The sequence below is a fragment of the Callorhinus ursinus genome, unplaced genomic scaffold (assembly GCF_003265705.2).
Source record: "Callorhinus ursinus isolate GAN/ISIS: 27379988/994484 unplaced genomic scaffold, GSC_fseal_2.0 scaffold18, whole genome shotgun sequence".
Classification (NCBI taxonomy): Eukaryota; Metazoa; Chordata; class Mammalia; order Carnivora; family Otariidae; genus Callorhinus; species Callorhinus ursinus.
The window spans coordinates 5,738,480-5,763,479 of NW_027397080.1; the positions used below are offsets into that span (position 1 = coordinate 5,738,480).

General features: G+C 41.3%; 1 protein-coding gene across 4 annotated transcripts in view; it reads right to left on the reverse strand.

Moving 5' to 3' along the window:
• Positions 1-22,495, reverse strand: part of ZMPSTE24 (zinc metallopeptidase STE24) — a 47,996-nt gene extending 25,501 nt beyond the window's left edge. Inside the window, exons 1-7 of one of the 4 annotated variants that reach the window (XM_073902829.1) lie at positions 22,231-22,493; positions 20,047-20,193; positions 12,451-12,537; positions 9,363-9,479; positions 8,621-8,773; positions 6,725-6,866; positions 399-583 (exon numbers count right to left, since the gene is read on the reverse strand). In XM_073902829.1, the coding sequence (XP_073758930.1) occupies positions 399-583; positions 6,725-6,866; positions 8,621-8,773; positions 9,363-9,479; positions 12,451-12,537; positions 20,047-20,193; positions 22,231-22,353 (954 nt within the window). In that variant the 5' untranslated portion in view covers positions 22,354-22,493. Of the gene's footprint in view, positions 1-398; positions 584-6,724; positions 6,867-8,620; positions 8,774-9,362; positions 9,480-12,450; positions 12,538-20,046; positions 20,194-22,230 lie in introns of all 4 variants that reach the window. The other 3 variants (XM_025856599.2, XM_025856597.2, XM_025856598.2) reach the window with 3 other exon arrangements.
• Between the last annotated feature and the right edge of the window lie 2,505 nt (positions 22,496-25,000).

The window sequence follows — 25,000 nt, forward strand, 5'->3', positions numbered from 1 at the left end:
CTCTCCATTGCCAAAGTCTATCATTACTGTGTCTCAATGAGCTAAAAATCAGTTGTTTATCTTTTCTTTATCCTGCCTGGTGGAATTCTTTGAACATAAACATATAGGGAATATATACAACATCCCTGTTTTAAAGATAGCTTATAATCATAAGAATTTTCCTATCTTATGCTTCTAATTTTCATGGGTACATTCTATAAAAGCTTGAGAGGTAGTTAGCATGTAATAACAGTGATAATCTCTCCCAAATACCAGAATTATAAAGGGGCCATGGGGTTCTTATTTGATAGTCTCCTTGAATTTACCACTCACTACATAGAAACTGATGTTATTTTGAGTTGTCATAGGAACTGTTTATAAAAACTAAGCCAGGGTCTCTTACGAAAAGAAGAACTCACTTTAACTTTAGCTTTTATTTCTTCACTGTCCCCTTCTCCATCTTTGCGGGGTTCCATGCCAGACTCTTCCAGGATGTCTTTGTTTAGTACAGAATACTCTTCTAGTAGGGTGTCAAACAAAACTATTCGCTTGTTCTTGAAGAAGCCATAAAAATAAGCATTGCTGTGGGAAGAGCGTTTAGATCCTAAGGAAAAGACAGTTCAAAGCATGGAAAATAATTAAAAAGTTTGGGCTCCTCTGGAGAGACTCCTAGAAATTGCATTAGTGGAAAGGACATTAACATTTTCAAACTGTTTAATATCTGAAGAAAACTGTTATCAATATAAATCACCACCTGCAGTGGAGAGTGTCTGCTTTCCTACAGTCCTGCCAACAAATACTTGAGCTCGTTGCAGCTTTACAGCAATAAATAAAGTCTAAATATCCAACGGTAGTGGAATGGTTAAATTATGGTAGAGCTGTGAAATGGAATTTTAACCAGCCAGAAAAAAAAGCAATACTTTTGAAGAGACTTAACAAGATAGGAAAAAGCTCACCAATATACTGTGAAGGATATAAAACTTCATATATATAAGGTTCCATTATTGTCATGAAAAAAAAGTACATGTAAATAGAAAAGCATAAAACAAGCCTATGAAGACATATTTCAAAATACTGAAGTGTTTACCACTGGCTTCTGGAACTATGGATTTTTGTTCCCTCCTTTATAAAATAAGTACACTTACTTCTATAATCAGGAAAAGTTAAAGCTACTTTTAAAGAAGACTGGAAAAAAAAAACATACCTAACAGTATGTGGCTAACAGAAGCTGAACTATGGGTGATTTTTTATTTGTTTCTTTATATTTTTCTTTATTTTCTAAATGTTCTACACTGTGCAGGGACCTGTGTGGTTAACAGCAGACTTTGGGTTCAAATCTTGGCTCTGCCATGTAGTAGTTGTGCAAATATAAGAAACTTCCTTAATTTCTTTAAGCTTAATTTCTTTAAGCTTTATTTACCTGTTTATGATGTGAGGCTAATCTCTACCTCATTGAGCTGGATTAAAGATTACATGAGAAATTCTAAGCAAATCAATGCATATACTGCCTGATCCGTAAACTACTACTATTACTTATATACATTTTTTAAAAGAAATGATAAAACATTTGTTTCTCTTGAGAATTTGAGATGTCTCACAGAAAATATGTATTCTGTATCTACTCATACTTCTAATATAAAGTATGGTTAGCAATAAATTTAGGATACAGTATATTGTACATATATAGCAGTATGCTTGGCAGTACGCTTAGCATTTAGGAAGGCTTTGATAAATAGTAGCTTTTTATTTATTTTATTATTTTCTCATTTTTTGGTTTCGTTGCAGAGAAGAGCCAAACACGTGGTCCAATTTTGTCAGTGGTATAGGACCTCAGCATCTGGAAAGCTATGTATCATTCAGAGGTCTTACACTTCTCTCTCATTTCTGTCTTCTCTGATTCTAATTTTTATTTTTATTTTTTTTTTAAAGATTTTATTTATTTATTTGAGAGAGAGGGAGAATGAGAGATAGGAGCACGAGAGGAAGAGGATCAGAGGGAGAAGCAGACTCCCCGCTGAGCGGGGAGCCCGATGCAGGACTCGATCCCGGGACTCCAGGATCATGACCTGAGCCGAAGGCAGTCGCTTAACCGACTGAGCCACCCAGGCACCCTCTGATTCTAATTTTTAAATAAAAATATTTCTTAAAAGCTGCCTTAAGTTATTTATGGAAGTAGGCAGACTGTACGCTTATAAACAAAATAAAATTAATGTCTTAGTATCTCCCACTGGTCCAACTTTCTCAAAGTGTAGCCCAAGGAATACCTACACTAGAGTCGCCTAAGGGCGCTTGTTAAAAGTAGATACTAAAACACCTGGGAATGGAGCCCAAGAATCTGTCTTTTAACAAACTCTCCTGAAAACTCTTATAGTTACTAAAGCTTAGGGGTCCCTACCCTAGACCATAAGATTTTTGTATCACTGTGCTGGCATGTAATGTATATTCAATTACGAGTGTTTACAGAATGGGTTGATGAGACCACTTGAGGTACAAAGGAATGTATGTGAGGATCTGAAAACCAATGGAAGGCACTGCCATCCGTGTCTTTATGTTTTATGCCGCCTTACCGTCAGCTCTCGGCAGCATTTGACACAGCTGACCACTCCCTCCTCCAAAGACTTTCTCTTGTCTCAAAAGAAATGATACTTTCTCCTGGCTTTCTTCCTACCTCAACAGACTCCTCCTCAGCCTCTGTTACTGGATCTTCTTCCCCTGCTGACTCCAGCCTGAGCCCCCTTGTCTTCTCTAAATGCCCCCATTCATGGCATTAAACACCATCTCTGTGCCAGATGCTTTCCTATCAATATTCTGGCCCTGCCCTCTCCCTAGACCTCCAGACTCGTATATCCAGCTGCCTATCTGCCATCTCTGCATCTCCACAAGGATGTTGATAATGCAGATTTGTTGTTTATATTCTTATGTGTGTGCGTGTGGCTCCCCCCCCGCTTTCAGAGTTCAGGGACTTTCTCACCATGTAAGTGTTGTGGGAGACTGCTTCTGAGAAATCTAAAAGGCCAGATATTTGTGTCCCCAGCACTCCTGGCACCTAGCCCATGCCCTGGGGCTCAGTCAATCAGATACACCCACTGGGGACTCTGAAGATTTAGCTAATTATGCAAAGAAGCTGGGCAGTGAGGAATTAATGCCATGGGTGCTAGCGGTGGGATGTTAAGAGAGCAAACCACCGTTTCAACAGCAGGAGGCAACAGCAGGGTCCTCACCAGACCGGTTCTACAGCGAGATTCTGAGCTCCTCATCTCCCTGGGAACAGCCTATTTTCCAAGCTTGTAAACTTAACTTTCCTGGTGATTTGTGAGCTATCAAAGATTCTCTCAATAAGGAATTTTCCTGCTTCAATCAGCCACAGTTGGTTTGATTGCTCACTTGGAGCCAACCACTGTCTGAGGAACTCTAATCCAGTGTTCAATAGATACCGCAACACGTAACATCCAACAGAACTTAATTCCCCACAAACCTGCTCTTTGCTCAGCTTTCCCATCTCAGTAAACCACCATTTACCCAGCTGCTCAGGCCAAAAATCTAGGTCATTACCCTTAATGTCTCCCTTTCCTCAATTCCTTCACAGGTAACCTACGAGTAAATTTCATCAACTATACCCCTGAAACATATCCCCAGTGCATCTACTTCTCTGCGTAAATTACTTCTGTCCTAGTCTAAGCTGCCTGATCTCCGCCCTGACCACTGCCAGTCTCCAAACTGCTCACCTGCTGCTACTCTTGCCCTCCCACTACAATCTCTTCTCCACAGAGCAACCCACAATATTTAAAAACTACAAACCAGACCATGTCACTAAAACCTTCAATGGCTTTTCCCCCCAAACTCACAATAAAACCCAAGCTCTTATCCTGATTTACCGAGGCCTATATGGTCTGACTCCTGCCTGTGTCTCACACTTCATGTCATAACACCTTCCTGCTGTGCTGCAGCCACACTGGACTTCTGTTTCTTGCAGACACAAAGCTCTAGAAGGGCTTCCCACATTCCCAGATCTCAACATGGATGGCTTCTTCCTTCAGGCGTCAACTCAGATTCACTCGCTCAGAGAGCTCTTGCCTGATGACCCAATCTAAAGTATCTACTCAGTCATCCTTGATCACATCACACTAGTTTCATTCTCTGCACAACACTTGCTATCTGATATGTTTTGGGAGAATGTTGGCTTTTCACTACAATTTCCCTATCAACTTACAAATCCATAATATATGTTGTTATTATTCGTAACAACACTTAATCATTCAAAATATTTCTGAGGATTGTTCCCATTATTAACAAAAACTTATATTACTTATCAGTAAACTTCTGTTTAGCAAAGGTAAGTTGCCAAAGTCACACAGATAATTTGTGATAAAACCGCGATTCAAACCCAAGCCTATTGACCTCACAGCCTGACCTCTGAAATGCTACCCTCCACCTCCTCAAATCTTTTTTTTTTTTTTCAAGCAAGCTCTGGCCAGTTTTATTAAAGAAAAAATCTTGTATGACTCACTTTTCACCGGTTTGTCCTGGCATGCTTCCAATGATACCAAAATCACCTGGTCGATGAGAGCCAGTGTGCATACTCCACAGTACTTTCCACTTTCTAATACCCAATTCAATACTATTGCCACTGTAGTGATGGACACCAGTTATGGCCAACATGGCACAATACTCTATTTCAGATTTCCTCAAGGCTGGGAGTTGTTGGTGAGGATGATCAGTTTCACTTTGCCATGTCTGATCATTAACAGAGTCTGCTTGTACCCCAGCACACACTTTCCACTTTTCATATTGATTTGGAACCCAAAGTAGATCAACTCCAGTGGCTTTTTTGTCTTCTTTGCAGCCACTGTCTTCCTGCCTTAGGTGCGAGCCAGCCCCACAAGATGGTTGGGGAGTGAGGAAAAAAAACGCTAAATCCTGATATTCCATAAAGTACCAGCTCATGTTATAATTCTCCATAAAGCCTTCCCTACTTCATCTAAAACCACATGGCACTGACAGTCTATATTACCTATCTTATCAATTACCTCTATTGTGATATCATTAGCTGTCATTTCATATTATCTGATTATCACTTAAGTGATAAGCAACTTAGGTTGCCCCATCAGTAAAAGTCCCTAAAAGATGGTCCTACTGTACTGATTCGTATACGTCTAATTTACTAACTAAAAGAATAGCGCTCTCAGAGCCTAAAAAGTAGTGGGATTGTCATTCTACCATTTCCCCCATAGAAATGTCCCAACTGTGCCCTTAGCTGGGCTGTATAACCTCAGAAGCCACTAGATGTCTGAGATTTCTATACTCTTCTAGTTGCTGTTAATTCATTCTTTTCCATTGTGGCCATCTCTGTTTTCCTGGACCCCATAATTACTTCTCAGTTTCCACTCCTTCATCCAATACAGCTGTTTCTCACTGGTGATTTTCTTTTTTAGTTTAGAAGAGGGATGGGCAAAGTATGGTTTGCAGGCCAAATCTAATCTGCCACTTATTTTTATAAATAAAGTTTTACTAGAACATAGCCATGCTCATGGGGCGCCTGGTTGGTTAATGATTCGGCTCAGGTCATGATTCCAGGGCCCTGGGATGGAGCCCTGCATCGGGCTCCCTGCTCAGCGGGGAGCCTGCTTCTCCCTCTCCCTCTGCTGCTCCCCCTGCTAGTGCTCTCTTGCTCTGTCAAAAAGATAAAAAAATCTTAAAAAAAAAACAAAACATAGCCATGCTCATTTGTTTATGTATTATCTGTGACTGCTTCTGTACTATAATGGCAGGATTGAACAGCTATGACAGAGACAGACCATGTGGCCCATAAAGCCTAAAATATTTACTGACTAGCCCTTTACAGAAAATGTTTGCCAAACCATGGTTTAGGGGAAGCAAAGCTGAATCCTGGAGGGGTGAAGGGATTCATCTAAGATCCCACAGCTGCTAAGTGGCAGAGGCAGAACCAGTCTCACGCATTTATGAGGATTTTAATTTGTAGATTCCAAAAATCATGGTATCATACAACACTTATACTTAACATCTTTTTGGGCCTGAGACTTTAGTAGTTTTATGTAAACTAATACATAGCTTAACTCTCAAAAGCAATTATCAGGGGTGCCTGGGTGGCTCGGTCAGTTAAGCATCTGCCTTCGGCACAGGTCGTGATCTTGGGGTCCTGGGATCGAGTCCCACATCGGGCTCTCTGCTCTGCGGAGAGCCTGTTTCTCCCTCTCTCCCTGCTCTTCTCTCTCTCTGTCAAATAAATAAATAAAATCTTAAAAAAAAAAAAAAAAGCAATTATCAAAAAAGCAGAGAATACTGATCTGAAGTTTCCAAAGGTACTATACAGTTTTTGGTAATGTGCAAGTGAAATCACACTCCTCCAGAACACTGGAAGTTTTGTTGGATGAGACAAAGCCAGTAACACTGGTTTTATTTATGAGCCCCCAAACTAGTGCTAAATGGAACTTGACTATGCAAAAGTCCAACTCAATTACCTGAGGGAGCCAGGTAGGTAACAAAGGTACATAAATCAATCTAATACACATGATATAACAAGGAGTGAAGAAGGCCTTGGCCAAACAACACTGTAAAGCCAACCAAATACAGCTGCAGGTAAGAGCAGGCTTGGTATCAGGCTATTAGTTTCTATCCCTGGACTATGTCATCAATTCCTAGAAATCTTGAAAAGGCAAAATATAAAATCCTAACAAATCAAAACAAATCACTTGAATAAAACTTCCTTACCCCCAGGTAGCCTTACCTTCAACAACATACACCTTAGTCAAAGGAAAGTCAATACTCTTTGCCATTACTTCAATTTCCTGTTTAAGCTTTCCCTCAGGCAGAGGTGTGAATTTGTCAAATAAAGGGGCAATATAATCAGCATATATTGTGACAAGCACCTGAAAAATAAATGTCAGAACAACCTATGAATATGTTCTTAAAGAAAAACTGCTATATATATAGATTATATTAAAACAGCCTTGAGATCCAGCCTTGAGAACATGGATCTTTTCTTATTTGCTCTGGTATTCCCAGACCCAAATAATACCAGATAGTAAGTGCTCAATATCTGTTAAATTAAATCAAAGTGAGTAGTCTCTATGTGGTAATAACTGAAAAGTCAAATGGTCCATTCAAAACTATCCTGGGAATTTCTGACACTTCATAAGCCCATCATAACTGAGAATTCTGCCTTTGAGAGTAATCATGAGAGACCTGCAGTCTTTGCTAGAAAAATAATTACTAGAGCTTGATTGTGTGCTGTTTTTTGGTTGGTCTGCTAAAATTAATTACCTGCAGTGCAAAACTATCCACTGTGTTTGGAATGGCACTTCCTTAAGCATTTTGGGAGCATTTCCTCTGTTCTCTTTCCTCTCACTTCATTTGCCATACACAGATGTGTGTAAATCCAACCAGCACCTGTTTTCAGAGCTTGATCCCACCAGTAGAAAGTAAAGCAGTGAACATGATGGTAATTCAGACTAAAGTAAACCTCATCATCAGAGGGGCTGAAAAGCTAACAGATGCTATTTTTTGGAGGCTGTGAACAGACGGTTTTCATTGTGTTGTAGTGTGTGTTGTGAAGTGGTTTAGAATATGGTAGAGAGAAGAAGCAAAGACGTGAGGAAGGGAAGGTGGGGGGTGAGAGGAAAAGGGAGGGAGAACAGAAGGAGGGAAGGAGAAAAACGAGAGAAGGAAAGGGAGGAGGAAGGGAAAAGGGAACAGAGAAGGGCTAAAGAAGGGAGGAAGAAGGAGGGGAAAGGCCGGGGAGGGAGGGCAGGACAAAATTGGGTACGTTTAGGCTTTCTTTTTCTTATCCTTCTTAAATCTAGTCTCTCTTCAAAACATCCACAATAGGCTGGGGCACCTGGGTGGCTCAGTCAGTTAAGCGTCTGCCTCCGGTTCAGGTCAGGATCCCAGAGTCCTGGGATCGAGCCCCGCGTCGGGCTCCCTGCTCAGCGGGGAGCCTGCTTCTCCCTCTCCCACTCCCCCTGCTTGTGTTCCCTCTCTCGCTGTGTCTGTCAAATAAATAAAATCTTAAAAAAAAAAAAATCCACAATAGGGGCACCTGGGTGGTTCAGATGGTTGAGTGTCTGCCTTCAGCCAGGGTCATGATCCCAGGGTCCTGGGATAGAGCCCCACATCAGGCTCCCAGCTCAGCAGGGGAGCCTGCTTCTCCCTCTCACTCTGCCTCTCCCCCTGCTTGTGCATTCTTTGTCTCTCTCTCTCTCAAATGAATAAATAAAATCTTTAATAAAATAAATAAATAAATAAATAATAAAGTCTATTAAAACATCCACAATATTTTAGGCACTGGAGCTCAGTAAAGAGTCATTAAATGATCAAACTTAGTCATCCATTCTAGTGACAACTCACAAATGCACAGTCCAAAACTGCCTGACAACTGGATCATTAACAATAACTAACAACCAGCTTCTAGGATTTGAGTCAGCGTTAGGAGGAGAAAATCTATGGTCAGAGTCAGCTCTCTATTTCTATACCCAAAAGCAGAAACCAAGAGGGAAATTTATATGACCACTTATTTATATTTCATTTGCTTCTTAAGAACTGCTCACATGCTAATGAAGATTAAATCACAGTTATCTCGCCAAGGAAATCTTATAAAAGAAACCAAAACAAAGATTTTACTCACCAGAGAAACAACTAATGTGAACAGCCAGGCATATATAAAAAAATAGTCACCCCCAATTTTGATAATGTAAAGTAGAAGTGAAGACACAGGCAATAAAATGCACTGAGTCACAATAAATTTCTTGACTGCATCTTTCATGAAGAATCCCAAAGTCTGAAAAAAGAAAAGATCATCACAAGAAACTGAAAAAATGCTTTTAAAATAACTAATAAATGAATACAGAAGGTACGTTATTAAAGCAATTTTAAAAGTTAAAAGGCAGTGAGTCTATATTATCTGACAATAGGTAGCCTAATACAGTAAGTAAACGGCATTTTATAGTTCAAAATACACCATTTAAATGTTAGCAGAAAAACACTAGACTTTAGTACGAAGAGTTTACGGCAAGACTTTAAGCTATGATCTTTACCATATCTGCAGTTCCTTTTCCTTCAATTAATTCATGCTCTAAAATAGCAAATTATGGGGGACCCTAGGTGGCTCAGTTGGTTAAGCGTCGGACTCTTGATTTTGACTCAGGTCATAATCTCAGGATCATGGACTCTGCACTCAGTGCGGGGGTCTGCTTGGGATTCTCTCTCTCTCCCTCTTCCTCTCCCCCTTCCCCTGCTCTCTCAAATAAATAAATAAATCTTTAAAAAAATAAAGTAGCAAATTATGTTTCAATTATTACCAGCAGATGGGAAGAAAGCACAAAAAAGTCTTTATATTTAAAAGAGAACATGTGTATTCTCTAGTTTACCTGTTGATTGAAACCATGTTTTTCTTCTATCACAAAAGTATTATAAAGACTCCATGGCAAACCAGTCAATGCACTGAAAAGTGTAGCCAACAGGAGAAACACCAAGGACTGAGTGATCTAAACACAAGAAGAAAAAAATGGCAGTTTTTATAGTGTAATATTAATTCGTTCTTCAAATGAATGATTAGTGAACGAATGAACAAGTAGTTGTTAAGCACTTATTACATCCCAAGCAATGTGCTTGATTCTATGGGTAATGCAAGGTCTGAAACATCTCTACCCTCTGAGTTTACTTGAGGAAGGAGGCAATGAAACAGTATCTCTTTTATTACCCAGGCACTATGTTAAAGTTACCTGAAGCCATACAGACAAAGAAGGACTAAAAAATGAGAGACAACCACATACAGTGGTGAATCCAAGCAAGACTTACTAGGCTGAGGAGACTCGGGATGCCCCTCTGAACAAAGAGGTAAATGAATGGGACAGGAGAGACAAGGAAAGGAGGAGGAATGCCTTGCAATTTGCAAAAGCATGGGGCACCCTGTAAGGGGAAGATGACAAGATGACAGGCCTTGGGACAAGGGTGGGGCAAGGCAGAGAAATTTATCGCAGAGCATCAAAAAAGCTGGACTAGGGCAGGTGGGGTGGGGTGTCCTACAGTTTTCACAAGGAGCCAAAAACCATTGAAATTGCCCTCAAGAACTACTTTAAGTGCTGGACTAGGGCAGGTGGGGTGGGATGTCCTAAAGTTTTCACAAGAAGCCAAAAACCAAGAAATTGCCCTCAAGAACTACTTTAAGTGCCTTCACAACAGATCCTTACGAAATTCAAAAGCCAAGAACTGCCTCATTTCTCTTTCCAAACTTTTCCTAGGATAGTGGAGGAAAAGGGCTACTTGGTATGAAGGGAGTTGGGGGAGGGAGAAAGGGTGATGACGCCCTCTCACCACATGGTGTAAAATGGAATTCTTTTAAGGTAAATGTCAGTATACCACCCACCACCAAAACACCTTTGATTCGGTAACAAAGATGCAGCCGATATAAGTTTCTAAATGTAGGAAGAAGGGAGAGGGGATGAGAAAGGAAGATTTCTCTGGCTATAACATGCAGGGCAGTTAATTTCAGCACTGTTCCCAAACAGGAGATGGGAAAAAAATTAAAAAACAGATTCTAGGACCTTCCTTAAACCTACTGAATGAGAATCCCATCTTCCAAAAATGCAATCATATTGTACTCATTATGTGAATACTTGCTTTTCTCACATAATATCTCGTAAAAATTTTCCATATCAATATATAGCTATTTCTTCATTATTAATGGCTCTAAACTATTCCATTGTATAAGTGGACACCTAGGTTACTTCCATGATAGCAGTCATTCCAATGCTATATTGAACCCTTTATACATACATCCATGCATTCATTCTCCATGAATTCAAAAAAGTTAAATGTCGGTGTCAAACTTTTTGAAGGCACTGGTGACACAGCAGTGAAGAAAATATACAAGGTCTCTGTCCCCTTAGAGCTTAAAATTCTTGTCAGGGAGACAAATAAAAAGTAAATAAGGTAACTGCAGACAGTGTTAAGTGCCTTTATTTATTTTTTTTTTAAGATTTTTATTTATTTATTTGACAGAGAGACAGCGAGAGAGGGAACACAAGCAGGGGGAGTGGGAGAGGGAGAAGTAGGCCTCCCGCTGAGCAGGGAGCCCGATGTGGGGCTCGATCCCAGGACCCTAGGATCATGACCTGAGCTGAAGGCAGACACTTAATGACTGAGCCACCCAGGTGCCCCAAGAGTGGTAAGTGCCTTTAATACAGAAATACAGAAACACAGTGATGTGTGTCACTGAGGAGTGACAGCAGAATTGTTACTCTAGATGGAGTGGTCAGGGAGGGTCTCTCTGAGAAAGAGACATTTAAGATGAGAAATGCATAAGGAGTCAGTCATGATGTTTACATGAAACCACCTTAAATAATTTCTGAAACAATGGTGTGCCTGGTTGGTTCAGTCAGTAGAGCATCCGATTCTTGATCTTCGGGTTGTGAGTTCGAGCCCCACACGGCAGGCAGAGATTATTTTAAAAAAATAAAATCTTTACAAATTTCTGAAACAGGGCAGAGAATATGTAAGTAAACCACAACGCCACATAGAACAGACCAGGACAAGAGTCAATGAAGATACATTAATACCCCAGGAAGAAGAGGTCTTCAAAGAGTTTGGCTGCTTTCGAAAAAGGTATATAGAAATGGGACACGGGATGAGCTGGATTAAAACCCAAGGTACCTATACATGTAGAAGAGAGCCATCATTTCAAATAATCAGGAAAGAGGGAAGAGACTTGGCAATTTCCAAGAAAAAGTCAGGAGACAGTGTCCTAGCATCCATCACAGGTGGGGAGTCTCAGGCTTAAGGCTTTGCCCAGTAAATGGAGCTTCTGTAAGACTGGGTAGTCAACTCAAGTAGCTCCGTGGAGATTCTAGAAGTCACACCCTCTGTCCTTGTTTGAAGTATCTGCTAAGCGTATATGGCAAAGAGTATCTGCTTAGTGGGTTCAACAAAATTAAGGCTTCCCCTTTCACTGCAAGGGGGTTGTCCCAGAGAAATAGCTACCTAACCAGAGACACCATTTCCCAGTTCCCTTACATCTGATACTAAAGGACTGGTTCACCAACAAAATGTGAATGCAAAGGACACTTCAGAGACAAGGGAGATAAGAAGGGGATGTACTTTCTCCACCCCCTCATTCCATCTGCCTATTGGATGCAGAGAACTCTGGGGCACTAAGGGGATGGCAGAGTCATAAGATGAAAAAAGACCAGGTCCCTGGCTTCCCACATAGAAGAATGTCACCTGCTGACCAAAAATACTCACACTAGGCTATTATGTTTTTGAAAAATAAACTATTGTGATAAGCCATTGGAATTCTGGAGTTTGCTACAACAACCAGCATTATCCTAACAAAGCATGTGTGGACAATGACTGTACAAATAGAGAAGCAAGCCTAAAAACAGAGTCAAAAAATTAACTTTCATATAAAGCTGGCCAAGCAAAAAGACTCTAAAAAATATATGCTAATGAATCACATACCTCATATTCTGGTCCAAAGCCAGCAAAGCCACAGAACCGTCCAGAAAGTCTCCAGAGATAAGGAATTCCTCCAAAAAGAAGAATTAGCTATAAAACGAGACACACTTTGGTTACATTTGAACAGATTAAAAACTAACAGATGAGAGCATTTTATAAAGAAAATAAGGACGGGGCACCTGGGTGGCTCAGTCATTAAGAGGCTGCCTTTGGCTTGGGTCATGGTCCCGAGGTCCTGGGATCGAGCCCCACATCGGGCTCCCTGCTCCGCGGGAAGCCTGCTTCTCCCTCCCCCACTCCCCCTGCTTGTGTTCCCTCTCTCTCTGTGTCTCTCTCTGTCAAATAAATAAAATCTTAAAAAAAGAAAAGAAAAGAAGGACAAAATAATTATCTCTAAAGAAAAAAAGAAATCTATCTTATTTAAGATAAGCTATGCATTTAGATGAATACAAGCCAATTGAGATACTAAGTTTAGACCAGCAAAGATTTTTGCTGTACATTTTATTTTATTTTATTTTTTAAAAAGATTTATTTATTTGAGAGAGAGAAAGCAGAGGGAGAAAAAAAATCTCAAGCAGACTTCCCCCTGAGCACGGAACCCGACCTCATGCCCCTGAGGATCATGACCTGAGCCAAAACCAAGAGTCGGATGCTCAACCAACTGCACCACTCAGGTGCCCCTTGACTATACATTTTATATGGATAAATTAGTATGGTATGTGAATTATATCTCTATAAAGCTGGAGGGAAAAAAAACAACTTGCCAAAAACCACAACAAAGGCTTTATGAATCAGGAAATGAGCTTAGAGAAAAAGTAAGCAATTTGTCCAGAATCCCACACCTGATAAGCAATATAAATGGAATGTGAACCAGGCTATGTGGCTTCCTAAGTGGCTTTTCCTTGAAAGGAAACAGCCTCTTTCAATCAGGACAAAGTATTAGTATCAGTGTAGGTGGAGAGTCAGGTCCACTTACCAAACTGAGAGACAGAATGGGGTATCTGTGCTTTCCCCAGGTAATGAAAAGGTGAGTCCTGCGGTAGGAATCAGGGTTTCATAGGAGGAGGCCCCCTTTCCAGCACCACCCTTTGTCTTGGGCAGATAAAGTGAATAAAGATATTCACCAAATCACCATGACGTTCGAATGAGTGAGCTGGTCTTAAAATCTGAAAAGAATACATGCTTCTAAAACACAACTTCCCCCAAAAGATATTAAATTTATGGAACTCAAAAGGAATCAATTTATTTTTCCTTTCTGTGGAGCTTCAGGAACACAATGATCAATCACACTCCTTGGTTAGAAGCACAGTTTTCTCATTGGTTCACACATGGTTCCTTGTGGTTTTGAGGAGTTTGGACACTATTAGATATTTCATGGGTAGCCTTCCAATCTACTTTCCATTTTTGTATATGTATCCATAAATACTATAGTGATTTATATATGCTTTTTAAGATTACATGTAAATGACATCATATTGTACTTATCATTCTACAACTTACTTTTTACACTCTACAAATTTTTAGATCCATCCATGGTGATCCGTTAACTTTATTCGGTATATTATCAGCTTGTTCTTTCTCTACAGTGTTTATACCAAATTACACTCTCATCAGCAGTACCTGATGGTTCCTGTTCCCCATAATCTCAAGCATACTTGGTGCTATCCATCTTTTAGATGTTTTCCTGTATGCTGGCTTGGTTTAATGCCATGGATCTCAAATATGGTCTCTGTATAGCAGCAGCAGCATCACCTGGGAATGTGTTAGAAATGCAAATACTCAGGCTCCACCCCAGAGCCACTGAATCAGAAACTGAAAGTGGAGCCCAGCAGTCCCCAGGTAAAACGATGTACACCGAAGTCTGAAAATAATTGGTTTAATAAACTGCTGTCTTAAAGGCTTCCTTAACACTACGTCCAGCTATTTCCATTCTTCTGCACCTAACTCAATCTTGGATATAAACCCTGTTTCCCCAAAAGACATGCTTTGGCACCACTGTATGGTATATGCTCCACTTGAACTAATTGACTTGAGATAGCACTTCTTTCAGCCTATTCTCAAAACTAATATATAATGCAAAATTAAGGATTTATAAGTCTTCTGGTGAAAGGCTGAAACACCTATTATTAAAAGTCCAGCTTTTAAGTATGTATCAAGGGTAGCTTTAATATGAACTTTGAATGCATCTATGAATGCTTTTGGAAACTGCTGTTGCAAGCCTTATTTAGTATACTTTGGGGAATGAAATATAAAGCCCAGTAAACAGTAAAGTTTCTATTGATAATCTCACTGAGCATGCTGCTGGAGATGTCTTAGAACTAATGAACCCAACAAAAACAAGTCCAATACTTTTACATATACGATTTCACTAGAGTCTTGAAAATCAGGCACGGCATATAGTCATCTCTACTTTACAGAAGAAGCAATTGAAACTCAGAGAGGTTGAAGTCACTGCTATGTATTGAGCACTGTATTAACTGCTTCATTGACATGGTCTCGCTCACCTAGTCCTTACCACAAATCACGTGAGACGTGGTTTAATATGTATTGACTTCTCATCTTTTTTTTTTAAAGATTTTATTTGACAGAGAGAGAGCACAAGCAGGGGGAGCAGCAGACGGAGAGGGAGAAGCAGGCTCCCTGCTGAGCAGGGAGCCCAATGCAGGGCTCAATCCCAGGACCCTGGGATAATGACTGGAGCCAAAAGCAGACGTTTAACAGACTGACCCAACCAGGCGCCCCTCGACTTCTCATCTTAAAGAGGAAAAAAATGAAGCTCAAAAAGGCTAAGGTGCTCACTCAGAAATGCGTAGAAATTAGAGAAACAACAATTTGAACTTTTCTACACTGCCCTCCTCGACTGCCCAGCCATTCCACTTCCTGACGGGTCTTCACTAACATCTGTGAGCTATGAGGAAAGTCTGTCTCAGAAAGGCTGGACATCTTCTCTGTGGGTCCTCTGTCACATTTGTGTGAACAGGGGCACCTATAATTAGTCAAATAAGGCCTCCACTTATGTTCCCTCAGGTAGAAAAAAGGAGGCAAAAAAAAAAAAAAGTCTAACTTAATCTTTGCACTTGTTCTTTGTGACCAAAAGATAAAAACCTATTAATTCTAATCAAGATAAAATAGGAATTAATGAACTTGTTTTCAAACAGAACAGGATTTCAAAGTAACAGAAAATGCTTCCTGTGATAAATATAGCTACTAATTCCCCAAGGATAAATGTAGCACATTTATGATGTGGTCCCTGGAGTTTTATTTTTTTTTTTAAAGATTTTATTTATTTATTTGAGAGAGAGAGAATGAGACATAGAGAGCACGAGAGGGAAGAGGGTCAGAGGGAGAAGCAGACTCCCCGCCGAGCAGGGAGCCCGATGCGGGACCCGATCCCGGGACTCCAGGATCATGACCTGAGCCAAAAGTAGCCGCCCAACCAACTGAGCCACCCAGGCGCCCATGTCCCTGGAGTTTTAATGTTTCTTCAGGGCACCTGGGTGGCTCAGTCAGTTAAGGTCCAACTCTTGGTTTTGGCTCAGGTCATGATCTTAGGGTCCTGGGATCAAGCCCCACATTGGGATCCGGGTTCAGTGGGGAGTCTGCTTGAGGATTCTCTCCCTCTCTCTCTCTAAAATAAATAAATAAATTAAAAAAAAAAAAAAAAAAGATTGGTTTCTCCGGGGCGCCTGGGTGGCTCAGTTGTTAAGCGTTTGCCTTCGGCTCAGATCATGATCTCAGGGTCCTGGGTTCGAGCCCCGCATCAGGCTCCCTGCTCCGCGGGAAGCCTGCTTCTCCCTCTCCCACTCCCCCTGCTTGCATGTTGCCTCTCTCGCTGTGTCTCTGTCAAATAAATAAATAAAATCTTAAAAAAAAAAAAGAATGGTTTCTTCAATATAATTTTAAAGACTCAGAAGAGCAGAGTTTGAAACCCAGTTCTACCACTTATTAATGTCATTGGCCATTAAATAGACTAGCCATTTAATTTCTCTAAGCCTTTGCTTTCTCGTTCATAAATCCAAGCACTCTTGTAAACATCAAACAAAATGATAAATATAAAAACAATATATGAAATGAAAATCACTACTACCCATATGATGATGATGATGGTGACAATTACTATCCCCAGCTTTAGCCCAGTACAAACCAGTACTGCTTCTGGTTAGAGCTACAGCACACTACGAAGCTCTCATTCTATGTGTTCTCCCTGCCTCTGTCCTCTCCTAGAACAAACTAAGCCATCCCCATGCTCACCAACCGTAACCACCAAGCTACTGCCCATCTTTCCAGGAACTGTTTACTAGTGATAACCAAGGAGATTGAAAATATTTTGCCTGTTTTTCTTATAAAGGTCCTGTGCGGGGTAAGCCAAAGAATATCACAGAATCAAACATTAGTGAGGAAAGAGGATGGTGTCTAAATTCACCGCCTCTACTTCCAACTCTCTGTAAAGGCTGATTTCCTGCTTGGACCCTAACAGAAGAAATGCTTCAGATAAATTAACCAAAGCCAAATATAATCCACAATAAAGCTACCTTTCCTGGCTTGGTTGGAAAGCATCAGGTTTCAATACTAATCTTCAGTGTCTCAGTAACTAAAATAGGCTTGGACTAGTAAAAATATAATTAAAAAATCAATATTGGGGGAAAAAATCAATACTGAAAAGACTAATTACTAGCAATTGCTATGTATGCCAAAAACCAAGGCAATTTTTTCAGATCATTTACTAATTTTTCTAAAACACGAAGATTTAACTTTTCTTCTTAACTCTTTGTTACTTTTTCATCATCCTGAGGAAATGGGAAAGTCTTCTAAGATTTGGTTCTAACCATACTAGTTCATAACTGTCAAGGAAAATTTTGTGACTAGCTAGACAAAGTTTTTATTACTTAACAAAGCCATGAACAGCTGGTTTTTTCTCTTTAACTGATGAAACAGTTGCGGTAGCTGATCTCATTTACTTTCAATATGAATCTTCCTCTTAGTGATACTAGGAGATCTAAGAGAGTTATGGAGGAAGGGTGATGATAATCATGATCATGATGATAAAAATAATAATAGCCAACACTTACAGAGCACTTACAATGATCAGGCACTGTTCTAATCATTTTACATATATTAACTCATTTAATCCTCTCAACAACACTATAAATGAGAAATTATTACCACACAATTTTTTTTTTTAAGATTTTATGTTTGTTTGTCAGAGAGAGAGAGAGAGCACAAGCAGGGGGAGTGGCAGGCAGAGGGAGAGGGAGAAGCAGACTCCCCGCCAAGCAAGGAGTCCTATGCAGGGCTCGATCCCAGGACCCTAGGATCATGACCTGAGCTGAAGGCAGGCGCTTAACCAACTGAGCCACCCAGGCGCCCCATTGCCACACAATTTTAAGAGGAGAAAACTGAGGCACAGAAGTGGTGACCTGCAGTTCAGAAAGAGATATATAATATATCTGTGGTATTGAAATTTCACGGAGGGGTGATTAAGAAAAAAATGTCTAGATGTACCTGGCTGGCTCAGTTGGTAGAGCATGCAACGCTCAATCTCAGGGTCGTGAGTTCAAGCCCCATGCTGGGCATGGAGCCTACTTAAAAAAAAAAAAAAAAATCTAAAATTATACAGGGCCAGGGGCCAGAGTCGATCATGAAAAAAAGACTGAGAACACTGCTCTACACTATAGAGCCTTTCTTCTTTTGGCATGGGGGTAAGACTGGGTTTGTTTTACTAAGTAAAAAAGATTTGTCACCTGTTTCACTCAATAAATACGGATTATATGCTTATTTTATACCAGGCACTAGGTATCAAAAGATTACAAAACCTTAAAGTATCCTTTCTTTAAGGAACTCCCAGCCTGTCAACAGGATAATTCAATAGAATGTGATAAGTACTCTGATAGGAATAATGATAGGATAATACCTTATTCAATTCTGAGGGACAGGGGAAGTTTCAAACTATTTCTTAGAAGAGATGATGTCTCAGCTGGAACCTAATAGGAAGAGTGGGGATTAATCAGCTTCCAGTGAGAGTGGACTTGAAGAGGTGGGCACCACTAGAAGATACCAGCATGTGAAAAGACTTGAAGTCACAGGAAACCATGCTGGGTATGAGATGGACAAAAAAGAAGGGGAAAGAATTTGGGGGAAGGAATAAAAAGATGAAGCTGAAGTAAGCAATGGCCAGGTCAAAAAGGACCTCAAAGGGGCGCCTGGGTAGCTCAGTCGTTGGGCGTCTGCCTTCAGCTCATTTCATGATGCCAGCATCCTGGGATCAAGCCCTGCATCAGGCTCCCTGCTCCACGGGAAGCCTGCTTCTCCCTCTCCCACTCCCCCTGCTTGTGTTCCCTCTCTCACTGTGTCTCTCTCTGTCAAATAAATAAATAAAATCTTAAAAAAAAAAAAAGGACCTCAAAAATCCATATGAAAAATATGGGCTCCACCCTGAAGGAAACAGTGAGCCAGTGTTAGGTTTTATATAGGAGAATACCATGATCAGACCTGTGCTTCAGAATTCCTTTGGCTCCAATGTGGAGGACAGTCAGAGTTAAGATAGAGGCAGGAAGGGGGACCCTTCTCAGCAGGGAGTCAGCTTCTCCCTCTCCCTCTGCCCCTGCCCTGCCCCTACTCATGCTTGCGTGTGCACGCGTGCTCTCTCTCTCTCTCTCAAATAAATAAAAATCTTAAAAAAAAAAAAAAATAGAGGCAGGAAGGGAACGCCTGGGTGGCTCAGTCAGTTAAGTGTCTGTCTTTGGCTCAGGTCCTGATCCTGGGGTCCTGGGATGGAGCCCTGGGTCAGACTCCCTGCTCAGCAAGAAGTCTGTTTCTCCCTCTCCCTCTACCACTCCCCCTGCTTGTGCTCATTCTCTCTCTCAAATAAATAAATAAAATTTTAAAAAAAGAAAGAAAGAAAATAAGAAAGAAAGAAAGAAACCATTCTGAGGGGCGCCTGATGGGCTCAGTTGGTGGAGCGAGTGACACTTGATCTTGGGGTGGTGAGTTTGAGCCCCATGTTGGGTGTAGAGATTACTTAAATAAATATTAAAAAAAAAAGAGAGAGACAGGAACAGGAGGAGGAACTGGTAGTTTAAAAAAAAGGGGGGGGGAGCGCCTGGGTGGCTCAGTCGTTAAGCGTCTGCCTTCAGCTCGGGTCATGATCCCAGGGTCCTGGGATCCAGCCCCGCATCGGGCTCCCTGCTCAGCGGGAAGCCTGCTTCTCCCTCTCCCACTCCCCCTGCTTGTGTTCCCTCTCTCGCTGTATCTCTCTGTCAGATAAATAAATAAAATATTTTTAAAAATTAAAAAAAATAAAAAAATTTTTAAAAGAGGCAGGAAGACGAGGAGGGACTGCTATAAGAATAACTTAACAACGCAAGGTTGTTTTTCACACCTGACCTATGACAGTTATCATACACCAGTTTTCAACTCCCAGACAATTACGTTTCAGCCTCTTTTGCTCTACACCCATTACTATTGATGACAAAGGTTAAGAAAGCATTCTGGGATTTGTAGATATGGCACCCTCTTTTGTGTTACAAAAATACAAGATGAAAACAAACATTACAAAGTATTAAACAATTTGATAGTCTCTCCAAGAAGTAAATTACTCACAGTGCCTTCAATCTCTGAATAGAGTCCCGACCAGAAGCTGAAAGTACTTTTATCCAGCTGATACAGTCGGGATTTCTCAAAGGTTTCTGAATCCATGATCTGTCCTAACTCTGGTGGTACACGAGTTGTTGTTTTATATATCCGTCTCTGAAATATTTTGAAGAAAACACTTTGAGAGAGTCAAACCAACTCATTTTTTATTACAGTCGTCATTTATGATCAAACACTGAGTGGCTTATAGCATTTATTGTATAGCCTACTGAATTTGCTTTATTTATACATAATACTGCATTTAATCAAGTGCATTGATCACTAAAACAATTGATTCAGGAAAGTAAAAGCAGAACGAGAAGCTGCAGCTAGCTGACTAGGTAAAATTAAAATCAGGGGCATCGCACTTCAGTCTGCATATGTAAACCAAAATGGTACATCACAAAGGGTACCACTCACTCCAAGTAAAACATACATCCTATATAATTTAGAAAACAAATTCATGGAAAGGAGAAGGAAGCAAATATGCTAGCCGTAAGTATTAACAGATATTGTGACTAGTTATTAAACGTGGTCCTAGAAACCAAATTAAGGGAAATTTGAGGAATGACAAATAGAAACAGATCAGGTCTTCAAGAAAGACAAACTCTATCATCACACCAAATCCTAAACAGTAATTTCAGCCCATGGGACATAATACAGGGCACAAAAACTAAATATAATGGACAGCATCTCCTGCAATGGTTTTATGACACATGGCTTCTCTATATATTGTTGGGCACTTTACCAGACCCTCAATAAAAGCAGTACTTCAACGCATAAGAGAGTAAAGGAGACATTACTGAAAAGTAGTTACTGTAATTGGGCTTATCATTAAAGACAGATGTTCAATATCTCATCCCCAATTTCGACAGTATATACTGTGTGTTTACTTTATGCAAAGGATCTTCTCTAGGCCCTCAAGGTTCTGTCCTCATGAAGTTAGCCAAACATATCCGTGTCAGAGAACCCAGTGCTATACACTTGGGCTAAGGGCACCTGGCGGGCTCAGTTGGTAGAGCATGTGACTCTTGATCCTGGGGTTCTGAGTTGGGCACAGAGATTACTTAAAAAAAGACAAACAAAATGACTCAAAAGATTATTTAAAAATAAGTAAATAAAGATTCTGGACTAAAAGAAGAGATTAAGATACAACTCAGACATTGACGAAAAACTAAAAATTTCAATATATTCAAGCAGAATGTAATCTGAGAAGAAATTTGCAGAGGAAAATGGCTGTAATGCTCAAGAAAAAGAGTTCCAGCAGTTAAAAAGAGAAAGGCTCTCATAAATAACCATCATGGTTGACACAATTCTGTGACAACACAGAAGAGTGTAGGTAAAGCAAATCAGCAGTGAGAGATTGCAATAAAGGACACAAACTTAAAATCTCATTTAAAAGTTCAGATCTCTAACCCAGAGGGCTGTTCATTATGATTATCTCCAGAAATTTGTTATTAAGTAACTTTCACTTCCTGCTTCACAGTTCTAAATGCTTAAACAATAATAAAGACGTTTTTAACTAAAAGAAGAAAATACTGCTCTTTGGGCAAAACGACATACTGTATCCTTATTTTTTTAGAAAAAAAGTTCAGGAAGGACTGTGAAGTCTTTATATTTTCAGAAAAGGGTTTCCTAACCCCGGGGTTGCGCATGATTACACGAATGTCATGGGGAAGTTGTGATTCTAAAAATTTTGCCTCTTCCTTTTGAGCCCTATGCGGGGCTCAATCCCAGGACCCCGGGATCAATACCCGAGCTGAAGGCAGACGCTTAACGACTGAGCCACCCAAGCGCCCCGACTGACATTTCTATGACAAAATTACCAAAAATTTGCCTGCCTGCCTTCCTTTTGAGGGGCCTGAGAAAGCTGTGGGCCAGAGCTCAAGTCTGACCAGGCGGCAGCCCTGCTTTCCGTTTCACCAGGCCCTAACCCGCCTGGGTCCCAGGATCACGTTGCGGAACATCTCCCAGAGGCACGAGATACCCTCAAGGCCAAGCCCGCCATCGGGCCAAGTTAGGAGGCCTCGCAGGGACCCCCGGGGTCGAAGCGGGTGCTGGGGCCACAGCAATCATCCAGGGACCCGGGGTCGAGATCGACGCTGGCCTGGGCTGCCCAGGTGTCGGGGTCGGGTGGGCCCTGTCTAGGCTCACCTGCCGCTGTGCTAGGAAGGTCTCCCAAAGATACACTGTCCAGGAGAAGAGCAGCACAGCCCCGAAGATACGCTTCTCGGCTGGCATCTCCCACATCGCGTCCAGCGATGCCCACATCCCCATGGCCACCCGGTTCCGCCGGCTCCTTCAGCGTGCACCAGTGCCACACCGACACCAGTCCCCTCAGAGCGTCCCCGCAGTGCCACAGCGATATCCGTCCCTTCCGAGGGCCCCTACACCGACACCCGCCTCCATCCCACCCCCTCCGCGCAGCCCGCAGTGTTACACCAACACTCTTCCCCATGGCGACGCCCCCAGGACCTCCTACTTTCTGCCGGAAAAGGACCATCGCGCCTTCTCCACTTCCGGCCCGAGGTGGGCCGAAGTCCTTACGCCGAGTTCCGGCCTCAGCCGGCCCCAGCTCGGTGGCGCGGTCCGATCACGCTGACCTGTGTGACACCAGCTTTCTTCCCCCTCCCTCCGCGCCACGCCTGGTTCCCGCCGAGGGTTCCGGCCTCCCTCCTGGGTCAAGAAAGCTCTCGCTTTCTCCCGAGCGGCAGGCGCGTCTTTCGGTCCCGGGCTTGCGCTGGCTTTCCCGGCCAGGGCGAGCCCACTGGTAGTCCGGACCAAGCGGGGGCTGACGCAGACCGGGCCGCCGCTCCCGCCCTGAGGTGGCCGGGAAGCACGGCGGAGGGGCTGACTTCGACCCGTGTCCACGCCCGGGATACCTTAGGGCTAAAGGGATAGCTAGGAGCGAGACTTGGTATTAAAAGTGTAGTATTTTGGCCCGCATTGGGGTGTTCTGAGTGCAGGCCTGTTGGAGAGTGGGCGGTAGTGACGAGATGTTCGTTTGAAGACGTCGCCTCTGCCACCCCAAGTGAAGGTGGAGGTGGCATTTTGCCTGAGATAGTGTTCTGGAGCGAAGCAAGGAAAGCATAGGTTAAAAACAGCTGAACTGAAAGCGCCTTACTTTCTCTAAGGACAAACTCAAGTCAAAGCCTGGTGCCATGTTTATCTTGGAATTGAGAAGTGAAATGTAGTCAGGGGAACACCTGTTAACACATTTATTTGACGTGAAAAGGGAAAATTTTTCTCACCAAGGAAAGTCTAATTTGGTTAATTGGTTTGTCAAAGAGACTGGCGTTGCTAATTTGCATAATTATTATTTACAATAAATTGAGCTAAATCTGCAGCTGCAACTAAAATATATTTAAATTACAGTTAATATTGTAATGCTAAAGATGTGTTGAAATTAACATCTCCAACTTCCCAACTCTTCCTAAATGCCTCTGAGAGAAAGTAATCAGTATAATTAAAAATCACTTTAGAAAGTGAAGGACGCTAATGACAGGATAAATTCTTTTGCTAGACAGATTGTTTCCGTTTTGTTTTTTGTTTTTTGCCTTCAACAGAATTAGTAGTAGACCTAATTGAACTGTCAGCGGAGAAGGAACACTGTTTGACTTTTGGCATATCACTCAGAAGGAAACCAAAGAATTGATTGACATCTTTTTTTTAAGATTTTAATTATTTATTTGACAGAGAGACACAGCGGGAAAGGGAACACAAGCAGGGGGAGTGGGAGAGGGAGAAGCAGGCTTCCTGCAAGAAGGGAGCCCTGTGCGGGGCTCAATCCCAGGACCCCAGGATCTTGACGTGAGCTGAAGGCAGACACTTAACTGAGCCACCCAGGCGCCCCACTGACATTTCTGTAACAAAATTACCAGCATTCCCATCTATTTATGTGAGTAGGATTTCTTGGCACTGTATCTATGAAAAGAGAAAATTGAAACTGAACCCTGTTAATCTAGCAGCAAGAAATAGTCATTTAGGTACATTCATTAATTGGTGGGGAAGCCCCATCCATCTCACTGAGAGATGCATTTCCAGTAAAATTTTACCTTTTATATTTATTATCAAAATTTATAATCCTGCCATTTTGAGCAGATGTATATTAAAGATAATTGTAATGATTACTCAACTCAGAATTCTAATACAGAGAGCTTATACAATTACAGGATTTTTTTTAATTCCCTTAATAATACTTTTATCATGATTAAACAATAAAAAGTTTTTGAAACAAAAATTATTTGGATAACATTTTATGGGGGAGTAGAACATAAATATAATTTAGAGATGATAAAAGAACAATATAGAATTACCAAATGTAAAAGAGCTTATTTGTGTGAAAATAGAGCTACCCTACAACCTAGCAATTGCACTACTGGGTATTTACTCCAAAGTTACAAATGTAGTGATCCGAAGGGGCATGTGCACACCAAAGTTTATAGCAGAATGTCCACAATAGCCAAACTATGGAAAGAGCCTAGATGTCCATCAACAGATGAATGGATAAAGAAGATGTGGTGTATACATACAATAGAATATTATGCAGCCATCAAAACAATGAAATCTTGCCATTTGCAACGATGTGGATGGAACTAGAAGGTATTATGCTAAGTGAAATGAAGAAAGACAATTATATGATCTCACTGATATGAGGACTTTGAGAAATGAGACAGAGGAGCATAGGGGAAGGGAGGAAAAAAATGAAGAAAAATGAAACCAGAGAGGGAGACAAACCATAAGAGACCTTAATTTCAGAAAACAAACTGAGGGTTGCTGGAGTGGAGGGGGGGTGGGAGGGATGGGGTGGCTGGGTGGTGGACATTGGGGAGGGTATGTGCTATGGTGAGCGCTGTGAATTGTAAGACTGATGAATCACAGACCTGTACCTCTGAAACAAACATTATATGTTAATTTTAAAAAA